This window comes from Syngnathus floridae, chromosome 2 (assembly GCF_059516105.1).
Source record: "Syngnathus floridae isolate MCC-2025c chromosome 2, RoL_Sflo_1.0, whole genome shotgun sequence".
Classification (NCBI taxonomy): Eukaryota; Metazoa; Chordata; class Actinopteri; order Syngnathiformes; family Syngnathidae; genus Syngnathus; species Syngnathus floridae.
Window position 1 is genome coordinate 3303211 of NC_142414.1, and position 18110 is coordinate 3321320.

General features: G+C 45.2%; 2 protein-coding genes across 6 annotated transcripts in view; both read left to right on the forward strand.

Moving 5' to 3' along the window:
• Positions 1-4637, forward strand: part of lama5 (laminin, alpha 5) — a 347871-nt gene extending 343234 nt beyond the window's left edge. For all 5 annotated transcript variants that reach the window (XM_088398835.1, XM_088398849.1, XM_088398868.1 and 2 more), the window contains 6 exons: positions 2155-2329; positions 2398-2698; positions 2772-2902; positions 3560-3653; positions 3728-3847; positions 3958-4637. In XM_088398835.1, coding sequence (XP_088254961.1) covers positions 2155-2329; positions 2398-2698; positions 2772-2902; positions 3560-3653; positions 3728-3847; positions 3958-4097 — 961 coding nt within the window. In that variant the 3' untranslated portion in view covers positions 4098-4637. The remainder of the gene's footprint in view (positions 1-2154; positions 2330-2397; positions 2699-2771; positions 2903-3559; positions 3654-3727; positions 3848-3957) is intronic.
• Positions 1-18110, forward strand: part of LOC148401301 (uncharacterized) — a 146555-nt gene that overhangs the window by 108173 nt on the left and 20272 nt on the right. The gene's annotated exons all lie outside the window — the stretch shown is intronic.

An 18110-nucleotide genomic window follows, 5' to 3' on the forward strand; every position in this document is an offset into this window, starting at 1 on the left:
TTTCATGGTTGAATTCTGTATACAAACACCTATGCAACTTTAATTGCAGCGTCCTCATAACATCATGCCAACAACATAACATGAGTACCACATTTTTCGGACTATAAAGTCGCGTTTTTTTGAAACTTTTCATAGTTTGGGTGGGGGAGTGATTTATACTCAGAGCGACTTATACTTATACTTATGTGAATTTTTTCACAAATTTTCAAAATTCAAAAATCCGTGATGTAGTGAAACCGCGATAAACGAACCGTGATGTAACAAGGGATTACTGTAATCTGAACTGCAACTGCAGCGTATACGCGGTGGTGTTTTACATAAAGGACAAAGGATTCGATCACGGGATTGAATGACTTGGAGTGACAGAGATTGTTTGATAAAATTGTTGTTTATAATTATATGGGCCTGTGGAATATTTTGAAGTGCAACCGCCGTCAGCGGCGCGCACTCGGCATTGTTGACGATCGGATGGATTTAATGATTTGGAGTGACACAGATTGTTTGGTAATATTATTGCTTATATAATAGTTATTTGATATATAATTTATATATTGTTATATGAGCCTGTGGAATATTTTGAAGTGCAACCGCCGTCAGCGGCACGCACCCGGCATTGTTGACATAAAGGACGATTGATGGATTTAATGATTTGGAGTGACACAGATGGTTTGATAATATTATTGCTTTTATAATTGTTATTTGATATATAATTTATATATCGTTATATGGGCCTGTGGAATAATTTGAAGTGCAACCGTGGTCAGCGGAGGGCGCGCACCCGGCATTGTTGACATAAAGGCCGATCGATGGATTTAATCATTTGGAGTGACACAGATGGTTTGATAATAATATTGCTTATATGATAGTTATTTGATATATAATTTATATATCGTTATATGAGCCTGTGGAATAATTTGAAGTGCAACCGTCGTCAGCGGCGCGCACAAGTTTGTGCATACAGAACAGGGAATTTTACTCCGGTTGATCTCAGCCTCTGTACAACATTTAAGTGACTGACAACATTCAAGTAACTAACATTTAAGTGGCGAGAGCAGGATGTTATCGCACAGGGATGTCGCTGAGTCTCTATGAGTGATGTGAGTTCATCAGAGCGACAGTCTGTTCTTGGTGTTGGATTTTGTCGAATAAATTTTCCCCAAAATGCGACTTATACTCTTGAGCGACTTATATGTGTTTTTTGTTCACTTTATTGTGCATTTTATGGCTAATGCGACGTATATTCCGCAGCGACTTTTAGTCCGAAAAATACGGTAATGTTATGTTTTGTTCCCTTCACGAGGACAAAATAAAATCTTGTTCAGACTCGGATAAATCAGAATCAGCTTTATTGACCAAGTTTGTGCATGCAGAACAGGGAATTTTACCCCGGTTGATCTCAGCCTCTGTACAACATTTAAGTGACTGACAACATTCAGGTAACTAACATTTAAGTGGCGAGAGCAGGATGTTATTGCACAGGGATGTCGCTGAGTCTCTATGAGTGATGTGAGTTCATCAGAGCGACAGTGGAAATAATGCAAGTTACTGATACTTCCTTGTGCGGCACGGTACCAAATCATCTGCTGGCCTAGTGGATTCATCAATTCAAATCTAGCAAGTTTGAGCACAGTAATTGTTACACAAGCAGACATTAAAATATATTGCATTTCAATAAGCATTCCCTGGGTAAAACGGCATAGAATTTGTAGCTACAGTTCTTACGTTCATCCCTGGGGGTCAGTCTTGGTCTAGCAGTGGTTGGGGTTGACCCTTGCTGGGAATAGGGAATTTTTATCAGGTCCTTGCATCTTCAAAGCTGGAAAAATGACACAATGTCAGGTTCAGGGTAGTTTGAAAACACAACCAGTGGTGGGGGAAAGCTTTTATGTGACTACGTAAGTTTCTTTATTGCGGGTTTGCAAACACACGTTAAAGTAAAACGTTGGCATTCTCTGGTGATTTGTTGTGACTGGATGAGGCACCAGCATGGTGTGGAAGTCTGGCATTGGGAGACTTGGTGATGAAGAGGTCAGGTCCACTTGCAACATTTCCATTACACAGTAAAGCAAAGCAGCAAGCCCTACTAATTTTTATAGTGACTATAATAATGTTTAAATAATTTTAGCATGTTAATAAAGGGTTTTCTGTGCACAGGCCTCACATCTCCCTAGCTGTGAGGATCAATTCATCGGAAGGTTTGATCCTATACGCGTCAGGTGGCATCCTGTCTTTGGCTGTGTCGGAGGGTCATTTGCTGTTGTCACTGGGAAAGAAGAGGAAGGTTAGCCTGCGCAGCCGCACCAGGATGGACGACAAACACTGGCATACGGTGAGGTCAATGAAATGAGGTCACGCTTTACAATGAAACCTAAGATGGCGGCTCGGCTGTGTCCTCAGGTGTTCATTAAGCGTGACAAGGACAAGATCAATATGATTGTGGATGGCGTTGGCGCTCAGTCCAAGAAGATTCCTGCAGGAGACCGCACACGCATCAGTGCACCGTTGTATGTGGGAGGACTTCCGCCGCAATCTCCAATGTCTACTGCCTTGCCTGGCTTCGTTGGCTGCGTTCGTCAGCTGATCATGAATGAGAGCCCTGTGGGAGTCCCCGCCCACAGCCAGGGTGTGGTACCCTGTTTCCAGAAGCCTCTGCAGCCCGGTGCCTTCTTCACAGGCAAGGGAGGACATGTGGTCGTAGGTGAGCAACCATCTTGTCACTGTTGTTTGTTGCATTGTGTGATGACAATGTGAAATTCCTGAACTTCCTGCAGATGAGCTGCTAGCTCTGGATGGCGACCTGGAGATCCGACTGGAAGTCCGTCCGTTTTCCGATTCTGGGTTGCTGTTGCATGCTGGGAGGACATCAGGCCAGCATTTGATCTTGACACTGCGCAGAGGAGAGGTGACACTGCATCATATTTCCTCCCCATGTCTCACAATAACACGCAAATGATTCCGTAGTCCCAGTTATACCACAAAACACCCTGGTTCCGCCCTTTGGTCACTTTTCCAAAACAGTTTTGGAATGGAACTTTTAGTCCAACTTGGTTCGATAATGCAGGCTGAGGTGGCAGTGACTTCATTAAGAGTGAGCTCTCATTCAATTGAAAGGACCCAGCAAGGTGCACGCTACTCAATAAAGGTTTTACCACAAACATAACTATTTTATTTTACTATCAGTGAACATGAAATTGTAAATATGTTTAAGAATTGTTGTAAAAGAGCATATGTGTACTGTATATACAGTGTGTCTTGGCAGCGACTGGCAGTGTTTTGCTGACAAACCTCGAAATAGATTTTTCATCTGTGTGAAAACTTCTGTGCATTTAATCGGGTGTAATTTGTGGCATCACGTTATGCAACTGCGAGTAATATTTAGAATTGCCAGTGGCCTAAACTCTTGAAATCTTGTGGCAGAACCGTGTGAACTGCGAACTGTTCGGTGCAGTCTCGCACAATTCATTGGTGCCTCCTGTAATAGAGAAGTAATGGAGGCCAGAGCGAGGCCAGGCTGTTTTAGAACCTGTAATGGAAACTTTGCCTGTTGTGTACTGTTTAGGTGCTGCTGTCCATGAACAGCGGTAAAGGTGATGCCTTGTTGTTGTTGGTCCCAGAAGAGGCACTCTGCAATGGACGTTGGCACACCATCGCAGGTCAGTGACACAACCGAGATGCCCACCACCATCACGTTCCCTTTGATGGCTCATGCCGCACTGTTGGTCTTCAGTGGTAAAGAAGAAGAACGTCCTGAAACTCCATGTAGATGCAGAGAGTCAGAGTGGCGCCGGACCCAAATATGGCCGCTCAGCAGGGGTCAGAGAAGTAGTATACCTTGGAGGCGTTCCCGGTTAGTTCTGTACAGTGTCCTCTGTTAATCAATCGAACCTGGAAACAAATCATCTACTCTAGGTTTAAACTGTTGTCATAACAATTTGCACTCCTCATCCTGTCCATCAGATGGCATCACCGCATCACCAGGTCTCCCCGCTTTCCACGGCTGCATCCATCATGTGATAATCAACGGTCGCCCCACTCCTTTCAACAAGGTTCTGTCAGTCGGCGGTGCTGTGGGGACACACGGCTGCCCTATTGATTAGCACCAACACACGTGTATGTGTGTGTGTGTCTGTATGCAGTCTTAGCTTCACATTCCATGGGTGAAAATTAATGGTGGTGGGTGGCATTTGATTAGTTTATTTATATCTATATTAATACACGTATATTGACTATTATATATCTGATATCCGCACGGTGCTCCGGTCTGTGCGTGCACTTATATGTACACTACAATCACTTCCACCTGCACACTAAAATTCCCTCAAGTGTATGACATTATTGCAGCATATCATTGCAATCCGCAAATACCTCATGCATATTTGACCTTCTGGCGGTGAAGTGCTGTCTTTGTCTGATTACGTCCCAACATGTACTTTTGGCTGGAAGGGGGGCACGATCACATGATGTGAGCATGTGCACCGCGTTAATGTTTCATGTATTCACTTCTTGTTATGCGATGCTAATCACATTCACCTTAGGTTTTTCATGTACTTTGAAATTAAACTTGTAAACACAATAAAGTTTGCTTTATTTCTTTACAATTAATAAATATGAAACCTGTTTGACAAAATTATACAGTAGTAATACTGCTCTACTGTTTTTTTTTTCGGCCGCCTCGCGCGTGTGCACGGCTTCTCGGTAGTCCCAGGAGCGCGTGGAAAAGACAGAAAGTGCCATCGGACCGCTAAAAAGTGTCCATCCGCTCTTCTGGTGCTATTTTCGGCCACTTCCCGCGTGTGCATGGCCCCCCGGTAGTCCCAAGAGCGCGTGGAATAGGTACAAAGTGCCGTCGGACGGCTAAAAAGTGTACATTCGCTCTCCTAGTGCTTTTTTTGGCCTCCTCGCGCGCGGAGATGCACTCGGGCGAAAATTCCAAGCTCCAAATGACGCCTCAAAACGCCCCGAACATCAGTGTCACTGATTGTGTAAGAGTGCACTTGCCTTTGTTGTTGCCTGGCTTGTGTACTTCATAGCATATGACGTTGTGAACGCGTGTGTCTGTGTGCATGTGTGTGTATGTGCGTGTGTGCGTGCGCGTGTGCGCTTGTGCGTGCGACGTCCCTGGCACAATCATACGCCCAGCGCGTAACGGCCGCGAGCAACCGCCGCGCGCAGCGGCCACTCGAAAGCCGCACACTTCCTCTTACAACTGCAATGGCCGATCAGAATTGCTGCGCGCAACAACCGCGCGCAATGGCCGATCGGAAAGGCCGCACGCAATTGCCGATCGCAACGGCGCCGCGCAACGTCCGCTCAAAAGCTGCACACTTCCTCTCGGTTGAAACCGCTATGACCGATTGGAATTGCCGCGAGCAATGATCGCGCGCAATGGCCGATCGGAACTGCGGCCAGGAGGGCGTGGAAAAGGCCCAGTGTGCCTTAGAACCGCTAAAAAGTTTCCGTTCACTTTCCTGGTGCTTTTTTCGGCCGCCTCGGGCGTGTGAGCGGCCTCCCGGTAGTCCCAGGAGCGAGTGGAAAAGGCACAAAGTGCCGTTGGACCGCTGAAAATTGTCTATCCGCTCTCCTATGATTTTTACGCCCGCTTCGGGCGTGTGAGCGGCCTCCGGGTAGGTAGGCCCAGGAGCTCGTGGAAAAGGCACAAAGTGCCGTCGGACCGCTAAAAAGTGTCCATCCGCCCTCCTGGTTCTTTTTTCGTCCGCCTCGCGCGTGTGCGCGGCATCTCGGTAGACCCAGGAGCGCGTGGAAAAAACACAGTGTCGTCGGACCACTAAAAAGTGTCCATCCGCTCTCCTAGTTCTTTTTTCGGCCGCCTCGCGGGTTTGCGCGGCCTCTCGGTAGTCCCAGGAGCGCATGGAAAAGACCCAAAGTGCCGTCGGACCGCTAAAAAGTGTCCATCCGCTCTTCTGGTGCTATTTCCGTCCACTTCGCTAAAAAGTGGAGAGAAGGGGAGATTTCAGCGAATGAAGCTAGCGGGGAGCTGTGCACGTAGTGTGCACGAGGTGGGTTTTTCGTCATTTCTGCCCGACCGGGGAACCATAGCGGCCGTTGCGATTAGCCATTGCGCGGGGCCGTTGCGACCGGCCATTGCACGCGATCGTTCTGATTGACCGTTGCGCGTGTTTGTTGCGCGTCGCCGTTCCGATCGGCCCATGCCCTCAGTCATTGCGCTCCTGTTGGAGCGTCGCTGTCGGAATTTCGCCCTGCGGCCTAAGCTCAAAAGTAAATGGATATGAATTCGCACTTTGTCCAATTTCAACCCAGAGGAAGTGTGCGGGTTTGGAGTGGCTCTTGCACACGGCCATTGCGATCCACCAATGTGGGCCGCTGTTCCGATCGTTCATTGTGCACGGTCGTTGCGCGCAGCCGTTCCGATTGGCCATTGCGCAACTTTAGCGGGCCGGATTCATTATTGTCAGCCGCTTTGGAGCAGCTGTTGCGCGCGGCCATTGCGATCGGCCAATGTTAGTGGATCGGCCATTTTGCAAGGTCGTTGCGCGCAGCCGTTCCGAGCCGACATTGCAAGCAGTCATTGCGCTCCTGTTGGATTGTCGCTGTGGAATGTCGTCCTCCGGCCAAAGCCCAAAAGTAATTGAATGGGCCCTTGCACTTTGTGTAATTTCAACTGAGAGGAAGTGTGCAACTCGGGAGCGGCCGTTGCGCGCGGCTGATGTGTTCGGCCACTGCGCGCGGTCGTTGCGCGCGGCAATTCCGATCGGCCATTGCAGTTTTAAACGAAAGGAAGTGTGCGGCTTTGGAGCGGGCGTTTCGCGCGGTCGTTGCTATCGTCCATTGCACACGGCCGTGCCAATCGGCCATTGCGCGCGGTTGTTGCGCGCGGCAACTCCGATCGGCCATTACAGTTTCAACCGAGAGAAAGTGTGTTGCTTTTTAGCGCCCGTTGAGCGCAGCCGTTTTGATTGGCCATTGCGAGTGACCATTCTGATCGGCCATTGCGCACAGTCGTTGCGCGCAGCAATTTCGATCGGACATTGCAGTTTCAACCGAGAAGTGTGCAGCTTTAGAGCGGCCGTTGCGCGCGGCCGTTGCAATCGGCCATTGCGCGCGGCAGTTCCGATCAGCCATTGCGCGCGGTCTTGCACGCGGCAATTCCGATCGGTCATAGCGGTTTCAACCGAGAGTTTGTGTGCAGCTTTTGAGCGGACTTTGCGAGCGGCCGTTGCGATCGGCAATTGCGCACGGCCTTTCCGATTAGCCATTGTGCACAGTTGTTGTGCGCCGCAATTCCGATCGGCCATTGCAGTTATAACCAAGAGGAAGTGTGCGGCTTTTGAGCGGCCGTTGCGCGCGGTCGTTGCTCGCGGCCGTGGTGTGCGGCCATTGCACGCGGCAGTTGCGCTCTTCCGGTGGTTACCTTTATTTATTGCTTGACTATTGTTATTTTTAGTTCCTATATTCGTATTTATATTTACTGTGTTTTCTGGATTATAAATTGCGTTTTATTTTCATAGTTTGGCCGGAGCTGTGACTTATAATCAGGAGTAATTTATATGTGAAATTGTTAACACAATATTATTTGATCATTAATACATTACTTAGTATAGTTGATCACGTCACATATTATTGTCACTTTGAACCACAAGAGGGCGGACTAGGCCTGTGGAATAACTGGCTTGTTCACGGCAATGATCTTAAAAGGCCTGCCTGATACTTATAAACCATTCTCTGTACACGTTACGCAGAGTGATGAGAAGATGACATTTGCTGAGTTTAAGACCAAACTGAGGAGCTATGAGATTACAGAGAAGTTTGGCGCTTCTGGTTCTGGAGAGGACAGTGTGATGAAAGTCAGAGGAAGAGACAATTGGAGTGCAAAGCTGCGGCAAGCTTTGATGTCTATTCATATGCAAATGAGTTAAGGGGTCATAAAATTTTAGGATCTATTGATGTTAAGATTTATGACGTATTTTATTGGGGGTCATAAATTCTTTAGCGGGTTGGTGGCATCAAGATGGCGCCAGTCGTGACGGCGCCATCTTTGACTGTCGCCATTTTGGTTTGCTGGCGCCATTTTTAAGATGTGGATATGTATGGGTATGTATTTTTATGAATCAAGACAGGTGCAGCACCTGAGCTAGCTTTGCTCCCAACCCTCTGAGCTACGTGTGCTTACGTGCGTGTGAGATTGGAGGGGAGCCTTTTTCTTGAGAAGCTGAAGGGGAGGGGGTGTTTGTGATTGGGTGGGGGGTTTGTGACAGGGGGCAGCATTATAGGTGTCAAAGTTGGTTGGAAGAGAGTCGCATATAATTTGAGAAACAATAGCTCAGCCAAAGTTATCTGAAAGCGAGAGACGCATGTAATTTGGTATGTAATTTGGTAAACATTGCTTTAGAGGATCAAGGGGGTTTTGTTGAGAAAATCACACTGTTACAAGTCACAAGTTATCTCTAATGTAATTTGACAAACAATAGTGGAGTCGGCATTACTGGGGCCAAGGATATGCGGTAGAGACTGTTTGAACCGTTTAATTTTGGAGGGAGACAGACGAAGGCCTCTGTTTTTTTATGAAGGCTGTCTAAGTTTAAAACATATCCTGATTTTTTTTAAAAAAAACACGTGATACACAGAGGTGTGGTTTGAGAGAGGGGCTGGACCTGTTGTTCGTATATTTACGCGAGAGTATCGTGCTGATAGTTCATAGAAAAAAAGAGCTAAAGCTGTGGTGTTAAACTGCAAACCTGAAGCTCAAATCATGATAGCAGAAACGCCGGTCAGTATCCATCTTTGCCGCAGAGGCCCCGATGGTCTGCTAGATGCCCCTAGGAAGAAGCAAATGTATCTTAGGCGTATGCAACAAAGGCCTACAGAAAAACTTGAGCGGAGCTGGCAGCTAACACCAGAGACTCTATGGGGATTTAATTTTTTTTACGAGACTGGTGAGTTGTCTTTCTTCATGAGAAACCAAGAGAGCTCTGGTTCATACATCAACAACAACAACAACAACAACAACTGCGAGCAGACCGGCGCGTATGGTTCGTTGAACTCGAATGACTGGGCTGTCTTAAATCAACTCTTGCCAGAGGTTTTGACTGAATTTCTCAAGGAATACGGGTTAGAAGGTGAGCTGAATACAACTTGGATTTCAAAAATCACAGCCAGCGGGAGATGTTTTTTCCGGCTGAAAGTTTCTCCTCAAACTGTTGATGGGGCAGAAGACGGAGAGCTAATCGATTTAATGTTTCTAAAACTTGAAGTGTTCAACAGCGAATGCGGCCTTTTCCAGACAATTTTGAATATACCGTTAACCGAATGGGATCGAAAGATGCAAGCTTATGATGAGAGTATTACAGGGCTTTTTCTATCAAGCCGTGTCTGGACAAATGTCGTCGGAGTGAAACGTAAACTGGCTTTAGATTAACCCTTACTAAAAAATTAAGTTTAAACCCCTGGCCCTCTTCAACACACAAGACTCTGTTCCTCCTCCTACCCCCTCCTAGCCTCCATCTTTTTCTCACCTGCAGTCAGTGAAAGCTGGGGGGTGATAGTCATTAGCATAACTATCTAAATTGTATAAAACCAGGCCCCCAGACTCATCTTTCACACACGCACACACGCGGGAAAGAAAAACTTGAGCGGAGCTGGCAGCTAACACCAGAGACTCTATGGGGATTTAATTTTTTTTACGAGACTGGTGAGTTGTCTTTCTTCATGAGAAACCAAGAGAGCTCTGGTTCAAACATCAACAACAACAACAACAACAACAACTGCGAGCAGACCGGCGCGTATGGTTCGTTGAACTCGAATGACTGGGCTGTCTTAAATCAACTCTTGCCAGAGGTTTTGACTGAATTTCTCAAGGAATACGGGTTAGAAGGTGAGCTGAATGCAACTTGGATTTCAAAAATCACAGCCAGCGGGAGATGTTTTTTCCGGCTGAAAGTTTCTCCTCAAACTGTTGATGGGGCAGAAGACGGAGAGCTAATCAATTTAATGTTTCTAAAACTTGAAGTGTTCAACAGCGAATGCGGCCTTTTCCAGACAATTTTGAATATACCGTTAACCGAATGGGATCGAAAGATGCAAGCTTATGGTGAGAGTATTACAGGGCTTTTTCTATCAAGCCGTGTCTGGACAAATGTCGTCGGAGTGAAACGTAAACTGGCTTTAGATTAACCCTTACTAAAAAATTAAGTTTAAACCCCTGGCCCTCTTCAACACACAAGACTCTGTTCCTCCTCCTACCCCCTCCTAGCCTCCATCTTTTTCTCACCTGCAGTCAGTGAAAGCTGGGGGGTGATAGTCATTAGCATAACTATCTAAATTGTATAAAACCAGGCCCCCAGACTCATCTTTCACACACGCACACACGCGGGAAAGGCAATGGCTCAGAAAATGCTTGCCAGAAGACTTTTACCACGTTTTATACCTATGGAACATGGGCCTGACATCACATTCTGGTCCACCCCTGAAAACTCTGAGGCCGAACCAGATGATGTTGCTGATACAGCTTTCGTAGCGTCGCCACGAGCGACCGCGGCTGCTGAACAACTGGAACCAACACCAGCGCGGCCTGAGACATGGGCGGAAAGGTTTGAGATTCTTCCACTACCTACACCCGACCCGAGTGAATGCCTCTCACCCATCTGCCCCGACGATCTGCAACCCGATTCTCTCTATGGAGCCTTGTCATCAACTTTTGACGTGTTTGAAACCCCTGAAACCTCGGGGCAGCAACAGCAGGAGGAGCAGCAGAGGCCGCAACAGCATGAACCGTGGTCCTCGTCACGAGCCATCGAATTGTTTGATGACGCCTGCGCACGCTATCCTGAAAACGGCATGGATTTGCCCAGCTTGTCTGCTGCTGACATTAGAGTCTTACTCGAAGAGGCAGAATCGCACCTGCCCGCTGATTTTGAGGAGGGTGATGACCCTCAGCTGGCCCTTGAGTTTGGGGTCGTTCCTTCGATGAGCTCGACGCCTGGGAAAATCAACACACAGCAAGGCTCAGAGTATAATATGAGTGTCGAACCCCTTAAATGGTTGGTGATTGAAGACTACACACGCCTGAAGCTGATGGTGGTTCATCTTTTGTATGATGCATTGATTAAGCATGCTAAATCTAAGTGTGACGGATGTGCTCTTGATGATCTCAGCCAGATGCATCATACGTGCTTGTATGTTGAGGATCGAGACTTTTATTTCTACGCGAATTATGAAACAGTGATGGCTGAGTTGTGTAATGCTGACTTCCTCCACACGTTGTCGACAATGTTTTTCTATTTTAAAACCTCTGCACCCCTTATAAACATTCGCAATTCTGTTTCTGCCATTCTACATGACCTAGCTCACGAGTGCAAGATCTTTACACGGCTCCGTGCGATAAAACAAGAAGCGCATGACACTGTGTTGAGCAGCACCGAAGTCGCTCCATTATTTAGAACGTTTGGAAAGACAGAATGGGAGGTATTGTGAAAAAAATGTGGGGTCAATTGATAACTTTGCTGGCAGTCCTTCTAGATGTAACAGGGGGCGAGCTAAAGAAGTTTAAAACTCTAATGGGGTCCAAACTAACACCTATGCTATCCTCGTTCATGCGTTATGTTAAACCTTAGGATTTATAGAAAGATGTTTTTTACCATGTTTCACACTTGTTTCCGTTTACTAGTAATGTTTTTTAAGAACTAGTTTGATTTTTTTCTGTAATAAACTATTGTGACCGGAAAAGTGACTGTTTCTCTGTGTTTATTCAATTCGAAATCGCAAGATATCATACCTGTTTGTTTTATTAACAGCGTCACAATCTGTTATCCGTCAGAACTTACCTAACAATGGCTGGCGACAGGTGTCTTCACAGACTCTATTATTGTGCTAAGAATCCAGCTAGTTTTGGGGGAGAGAGACGCCTGCACAGAGGAGCGGCTGATAGTTGTAAAAACACTAACATTAAAAAAGTAAAAGCTTTTTTATCCGATCAGGACGCGTACACTTTACACAGACCAGCCAGAATAACTTTTCCTAGAAATAAAGTTTTTGTTCGAGGTCCTATGAGACAATTCCAAGCAGATTTATGCGATATGCAATCACTTGCGCGCTACAACGATGGTTATAAATATTTACTAACCGTAATCGATATCTTCTCAAAACGAGCATATGTACGTGTTTTGAAAGCAAAAACAGGTACGCATGTTACCGAAGCATTTGAAGGTATCCTAACAGTTAGCGGTTCACCATTACGCCTTCAAACAGATAAAGGGGCGGAGTTTTTTAACAAACATTTCCAGAAAATAATGAGAAAGCACAATATTACACATTTTTCCACCGTCTCGGACACTAAAGCGCAGACGATCGAAAGGTTCAACAAAACTTTAAAAACGCGGATGTGGAGATATTTCACTGCTAAGAACACACACCGATACGTGGATGTAATTCAGGATTTTATTGTCAGTTATAACGACAGTTTTCACAGCAGTATAAAAATGACACCTAACGCTGTAAACGAAGGGAATAAGAATATCGTTTTCACTAACCTCTACGCGAGAAATCCTTTCCGACGGGCGTGCAAGTTCCGGTTCGCACCGGGTGACACTGTGCGAATTTCCAAAATAAAAGGGAATTTTGAAAAAGGTTATTTACAAAGTTACACAGATGAAATTTTCAGAATAAGACAGCGTCTCCACCGCGTTCCTCCCGTCTATAAAATATCAGACTTGGATGGTATGCCTGTAGAAGGCAGCTTTTACGAAGCGGAATTACAAAAAGTAAAAATTAAAAAAAATAAACTTTTTCGCATACAGAAAATTCTTAAATCACGCACCGTGTCAGGTAAACGCGAGTCCCTCGTCCACTGGGTGGGCTGGCCAGCCAAATTCGACAGTTGGGTACCCACAAAGAGTATTAAAAACATCTGACGATCTCTAAAACGGCCATTCTGTGGAAATTACAAGATGGGTGACCACCAGAGAGAATTCTACGTCACATTAGCGTCAAACGCAAGTGTACATCTTTTTATTGCAAACACGCTCACAGAATTTAAAACGGAACTGGCTCAACATATCGATTTAAAAGGTTCGTGGGAGGTCGGGTTATGCGAGATTTCGTACATCAACACAATCCCAACCATCCCTGAGAAAAAAATGAACTTTTATCTAAAACAACCTAAAAATCCGCCCCCTAGAGGTGATACGTTCCAAGACGACTCAGAAATTCGACATATGCTCAAAACAAGGGGAGGTGTTTATCAAAATTATGACTCGTTAGCTTTGGACATTCAAACTCTATTAACTAAAGCGAGTAACAAAAAGATTGACGTCCGATTTGATCAGCATAAACAGAGATTCAGGTTTTCGGGCGAAGAAGGATTGAGAATTATGTTCAAGAGCCCCCTGGCGTATATTGTCAGAATCAATCCCGAGCACTGGCTGTCACTCAAACCGGAAGGCGTCAACGCACAACATCCTGCCGATATAAGAGCCGGATCATATTTTATGTTCATCTACACAGACATCATCCACCATCAGACAGTTGGTGACGCGTACGCCCCAATGCTTCGAACTCTGCCTCTTGAGGGTAACTTTGGTGAAGTTGTAAACAAAACTTTTAATCCGGTTTACTATTTAGATGTGTGCAGAAGCCATATTGAAACCATTTCGGTTTACCTGCGATCAGACCAGAACACTCTGCATTTTAGATCGAAATAATAAATTAAAAAAAAAAAAAAAAAAAAAAAAAGACGTCATCGTCAATGCATCCTGATTTGTATCGTTTTGTTGATCATTACGAAAAACAAGTGGGGGGCTCGTTTCAAGGCTACGCAGGCGCGCCGGTTCAGTACGGACGAGGGATTGGATCTATTTTTGCAAAATTATTTCGTTTCGTGATGCCTTTGTTTAAAAACGGGTTTAACTTGGCGAAGCCACATCTTCAAGCCGCCGCTCAAAACATAGCAACGGATGTAGCGGGGCGCGTCATTCAAAGAATCTACCAGAAACAAGGCCCCGAGCAAGAAGTATTGTATTGCTGTATTGTCACGTGGGACGATCCACCCTGGGGGGCGGAGAAAGAGGAGCGTTAAAATGAAAAGACGCTCCACCGGTCTCAGACCAGTCCTTAAAAAAAAGCGGAGAAGACACAAGACAGATATTTTCTCTTAAAAAATGGCCCTTCTACATTTCAAGAGCCACGAGGCGACGTTATCAAGTCTGGACCTTTTTACGGCTCCCTTGACCCAATTCTCCATAGAAGATAGCTCATATGTCGAATTCCAGCCATTGTCAGCGATTGTGGACCAGGGGCCCATAGAGTTCTTTATCCCCGGGGACGGCTCAAAATATTTAGATTTATCCGACACTTTACTACATCTCCGTGCAAAGGTGACGCGTAGGGATGGGACAAATATTCCACCGCAGGAGCAAGTCGGCATCGTGAATTTCCCTATAAACACAATTTTTAGTCAATTAGATATTTCGTTGGGTGGGCGGTTAATCTCGCAATCTAGTGCTACACACGCATACAGATCCATCATTGAGCTGCTGTTAAACTTTTCAAACGATTCTTTGGAGTCACAATTCACAGCAGGAATGTTCGCTAAGGACGCTAGGGGGCGTATGGACTCTATTTCTTTTGAAGAGGGCATGGCTAACGCTGGTTTTGTGCGGCGCGCACAGCAGATTGCCGGCTCACGTGAATTTCATCTTACGGGACCGCTTCATGGAGATATTTTCTTTTCCGAACGCCATCTATTGAATAATGTGGATCTACGTCTAAAGTTAACTAGAGCTTCTGATGATTTCTGTCTCATGAGCGCTCCAGACAGTGATTCGTGTCTCAAAATACTAGGAGCATCCCTGTTTGTGAAAAAAGTATCAATTTCACCGGCTGTGGCAATAGGTCACGCCGCCGCTTTACAGAAAGGTAACGCCCTTTATCCGTTGACCAGAATCAATATGAAGACCTTCAGTATACCACAAAACTCACGAATTTGTCATCAGGATAATCTATTCCTCGGCCACATCCCCAAGCAAATTGTAATAGCGCTCGTAAACCACAACAGTTTCATGGGACGGAGAGATTTAAACCCGTTTAATTTTTTGCATTATAACATAGAGTATTTAGCTCTCAGCCACGAAGGTCGACAAATACCTGCCAAAGCTTTTCAGCCCAATTTCGAAGCTGGGATATGTACACGTGAATTTCATAATTTATACACAGCAACAGGGCGTTTTCTGAAAGACCTACCTCTTTGTATCGATCAACAGGATTTTAGTCAGGGCTACTCACTTTTTGTTTTCAATTTAAGTCAGGTAGATGATTCCGGGGCTTTGTCACCTCTGAATAACGGGGTCCTGAGACTCGATTTGCGCTTCAGAACCCCATTACCACATACCGCGACTCTTATCGTATACGCTGCATACGATTCGCTTATCGAGATTAATGCTAAGAGGGAAGTATTGATGGACTATTATTAACGCTATGAACGGTCGTGAACTGGACATGATTATGACCCGGATGCAGAGAACATTATTCGGAGGTGTTTTCGCATCGGATGAGTTAGCTGACGTCAGAGACCCGCCTCCAAAATATTACATCGTCAATACGCATCCAAGACATTTACCCGGTGAGCACTGGCTTGCTTTGACTTTAGAATCGGACGGCTCGGCCACATTCTTTGATCCTTTTGGTCTGCCACCGGACAGCCCGTACTACCCGTCGAGTATATACAGATTTCTGAAGAAGCATTCTAAACGGGTCGACTATCAGAACGGGCAGTTGCAGCACGAGCTCACAGACACCTGCGGTCAACATTGCGTGTATTATCTAAGTCAACGTGGGCGGGGCCTCACCTATCGCGAAGTGCTGACTCATTACAATTCGGATCCTCTCCATAACGACGCCATGGTTAGTGAGTTTGTCAAAAAATGTCGAAGGCCAGACCGGATGTGTGGCGGACAAACATCATGTTCATTGCATAAATTTAAAAAATGTCATTGTCTGAAACCGTGTTAATGTTTTATAAAAATCTCTTTTATTCAATAAACATTGTTAAAGAGACTTACAGAGTCATGTGTTTTTTTTTCACTAACAACAATAGAGTATCATCTAATAACTAACCCATTTTACTATCGGCGACGTCCTTTTTCTTTTTCTCTTATTCATCACGTTAACATCTTCCACATAAGAAACATCCTCATCTTCACCTGTAGCGTATTTCAAACTATTAAAATCTGCGCGAGCCAAGGGGTTGGAGATGCTTGTTTCCGGTAAGTTTAATCGGGCTAGCGTCCGAAGAAATTCACTCCATCCTACCGGTTTCTCGTTGATTTTTTTCCCACTCGCACACAAATGTCTCAACAGATCGCTCATATGGGAGCCTTTGATAGTTTTCCCTCTAAAAATAAATTCACTTAACGGTGTCCAGCTTACATCTTCTGCCGACAGTCTTTTCAGCACATAGTTGGCGTTACGCCGTAAACGTGGACCTATGGCGTCCAAGATATCCTCATAGCGTCTACCTGTCACCTCGATTGTGGTCTCATCTCCGGTCTTTCTTTCTCCCTCCTCATTGGCTTCGTTGCGAATCGTAATAGGAATTTGCTCGGAGTCTCTTTGTTTGACCAGCCCCAAGTAACGCTGCATTAAGGTCTGATAAATTTTGATCTTTTCATTGATTTAAATTTTTATTATCCAAAACCTGTTTCATCTCTTCATCCAAAGAATGCTCTGCTGCATCACGGATGGTCGGAGCGGGTCGATTCAGCCTCTCGAACTGATAAGGTGAAATCAGGAACATTTTCTGAGCCGTTTTCAAACTCATTTTTTATGATTTGCTCATAAAGCCATAATGACACTTCCGAGAACAGGTGCGAAAGCGGCTAGCAACGGTAATGTAAAACCACCTTTCTGAACTAACACAGCTCTTTTCTTCTTCAAAGTATTTTTCTTATCAGCCAAAAAGCGGATATTTTTCTTTTGCTTTTTAAGTCTCTTGTAAAGTTTTGATTTTAAGGGTACATGTCCTTTAAGAAGATTTAGAGCAATCTCACATAACGCTTTCACCAGACTACTAGGGCCTCTGAGTAGCAAATGCTTACGTTTGGCCGGTTTGGATGTAAACAGAGATTTGAGTAACGGTGCGTTTGTTTTTAAAAGCTTCGTCATCGTTTTATTGTTTGGGTATATAAACGACAGGCCACTGGTTATGTAGTACACCTGTACGTAGTCTATATTGTTCTGGGCATGAAGGTGTCAAATCTACCAGTAAATACCCATGCGGCTCTCTTGTAGCATCTTCAAAGCATTCCAGGAAAAACCTCCAGTTGCCGGGAGAAATTTGATTCGCCAGGACACTCACCTGCTGTTTATCACGGGGGTTTTTGAACAAAATCAAATAATTACTGTTTAAACTAATAGTACGGCTAAATTTGCCCTGATGGAATACATTCTGCGTTAGCATTATAACGCTTAAATTTTTATGATGTCTATATTGGGTGAATATTCGGACCACTTCAGGGTTATCCGAAGCTTGGAAGATGACGTCATCCAGAATCAGTAGATGGTGCTGGTGTGGCGGGAACAGCTTCTCGTCATCAAAAGATTCAGGCAGCCCCTTGATAAAAACAATGTCTTTATTCAGGTTTTTGAGCTCATCGTACATTGGTTGATGTGAAGTATAAACCCAGACAATATTATCAGGTTTTTTTCTTAGAACATGTTCAGGATTTTGCAATACATTTTTTACAAAGAAAGTCTTCCCACAACCTGAAGGCCCTGCGACTAAAGATGAGAAAGGAAGTTCTAATCTGGGGTCGAATTCAATCTGATTAAAAGCCATTTCCACACACACAGACACGTATGGATAGATAGAAATATCAGTAGCCAAACGGTTGAGTGGTGCCTCGTTCTAGCAGCCTTCTTTTATCGTACACCACACGAAGCCGCTTGGAAAATGACATGTTTCTGAGATGAAACCCTCTCTTATCGCGAACGATATTATGTTGCGGTGCGTATAGCACAGGGGTCACCAACATGGTGCCCGCGGGCACCAGGTCGCCCGTGAGGACCGCATGAGTCGCCCGCAGGACTATTCTAAAATTAGCTCAAATAGCGGCACTTGTCAGTGAGCTGCATCTATTTATTTT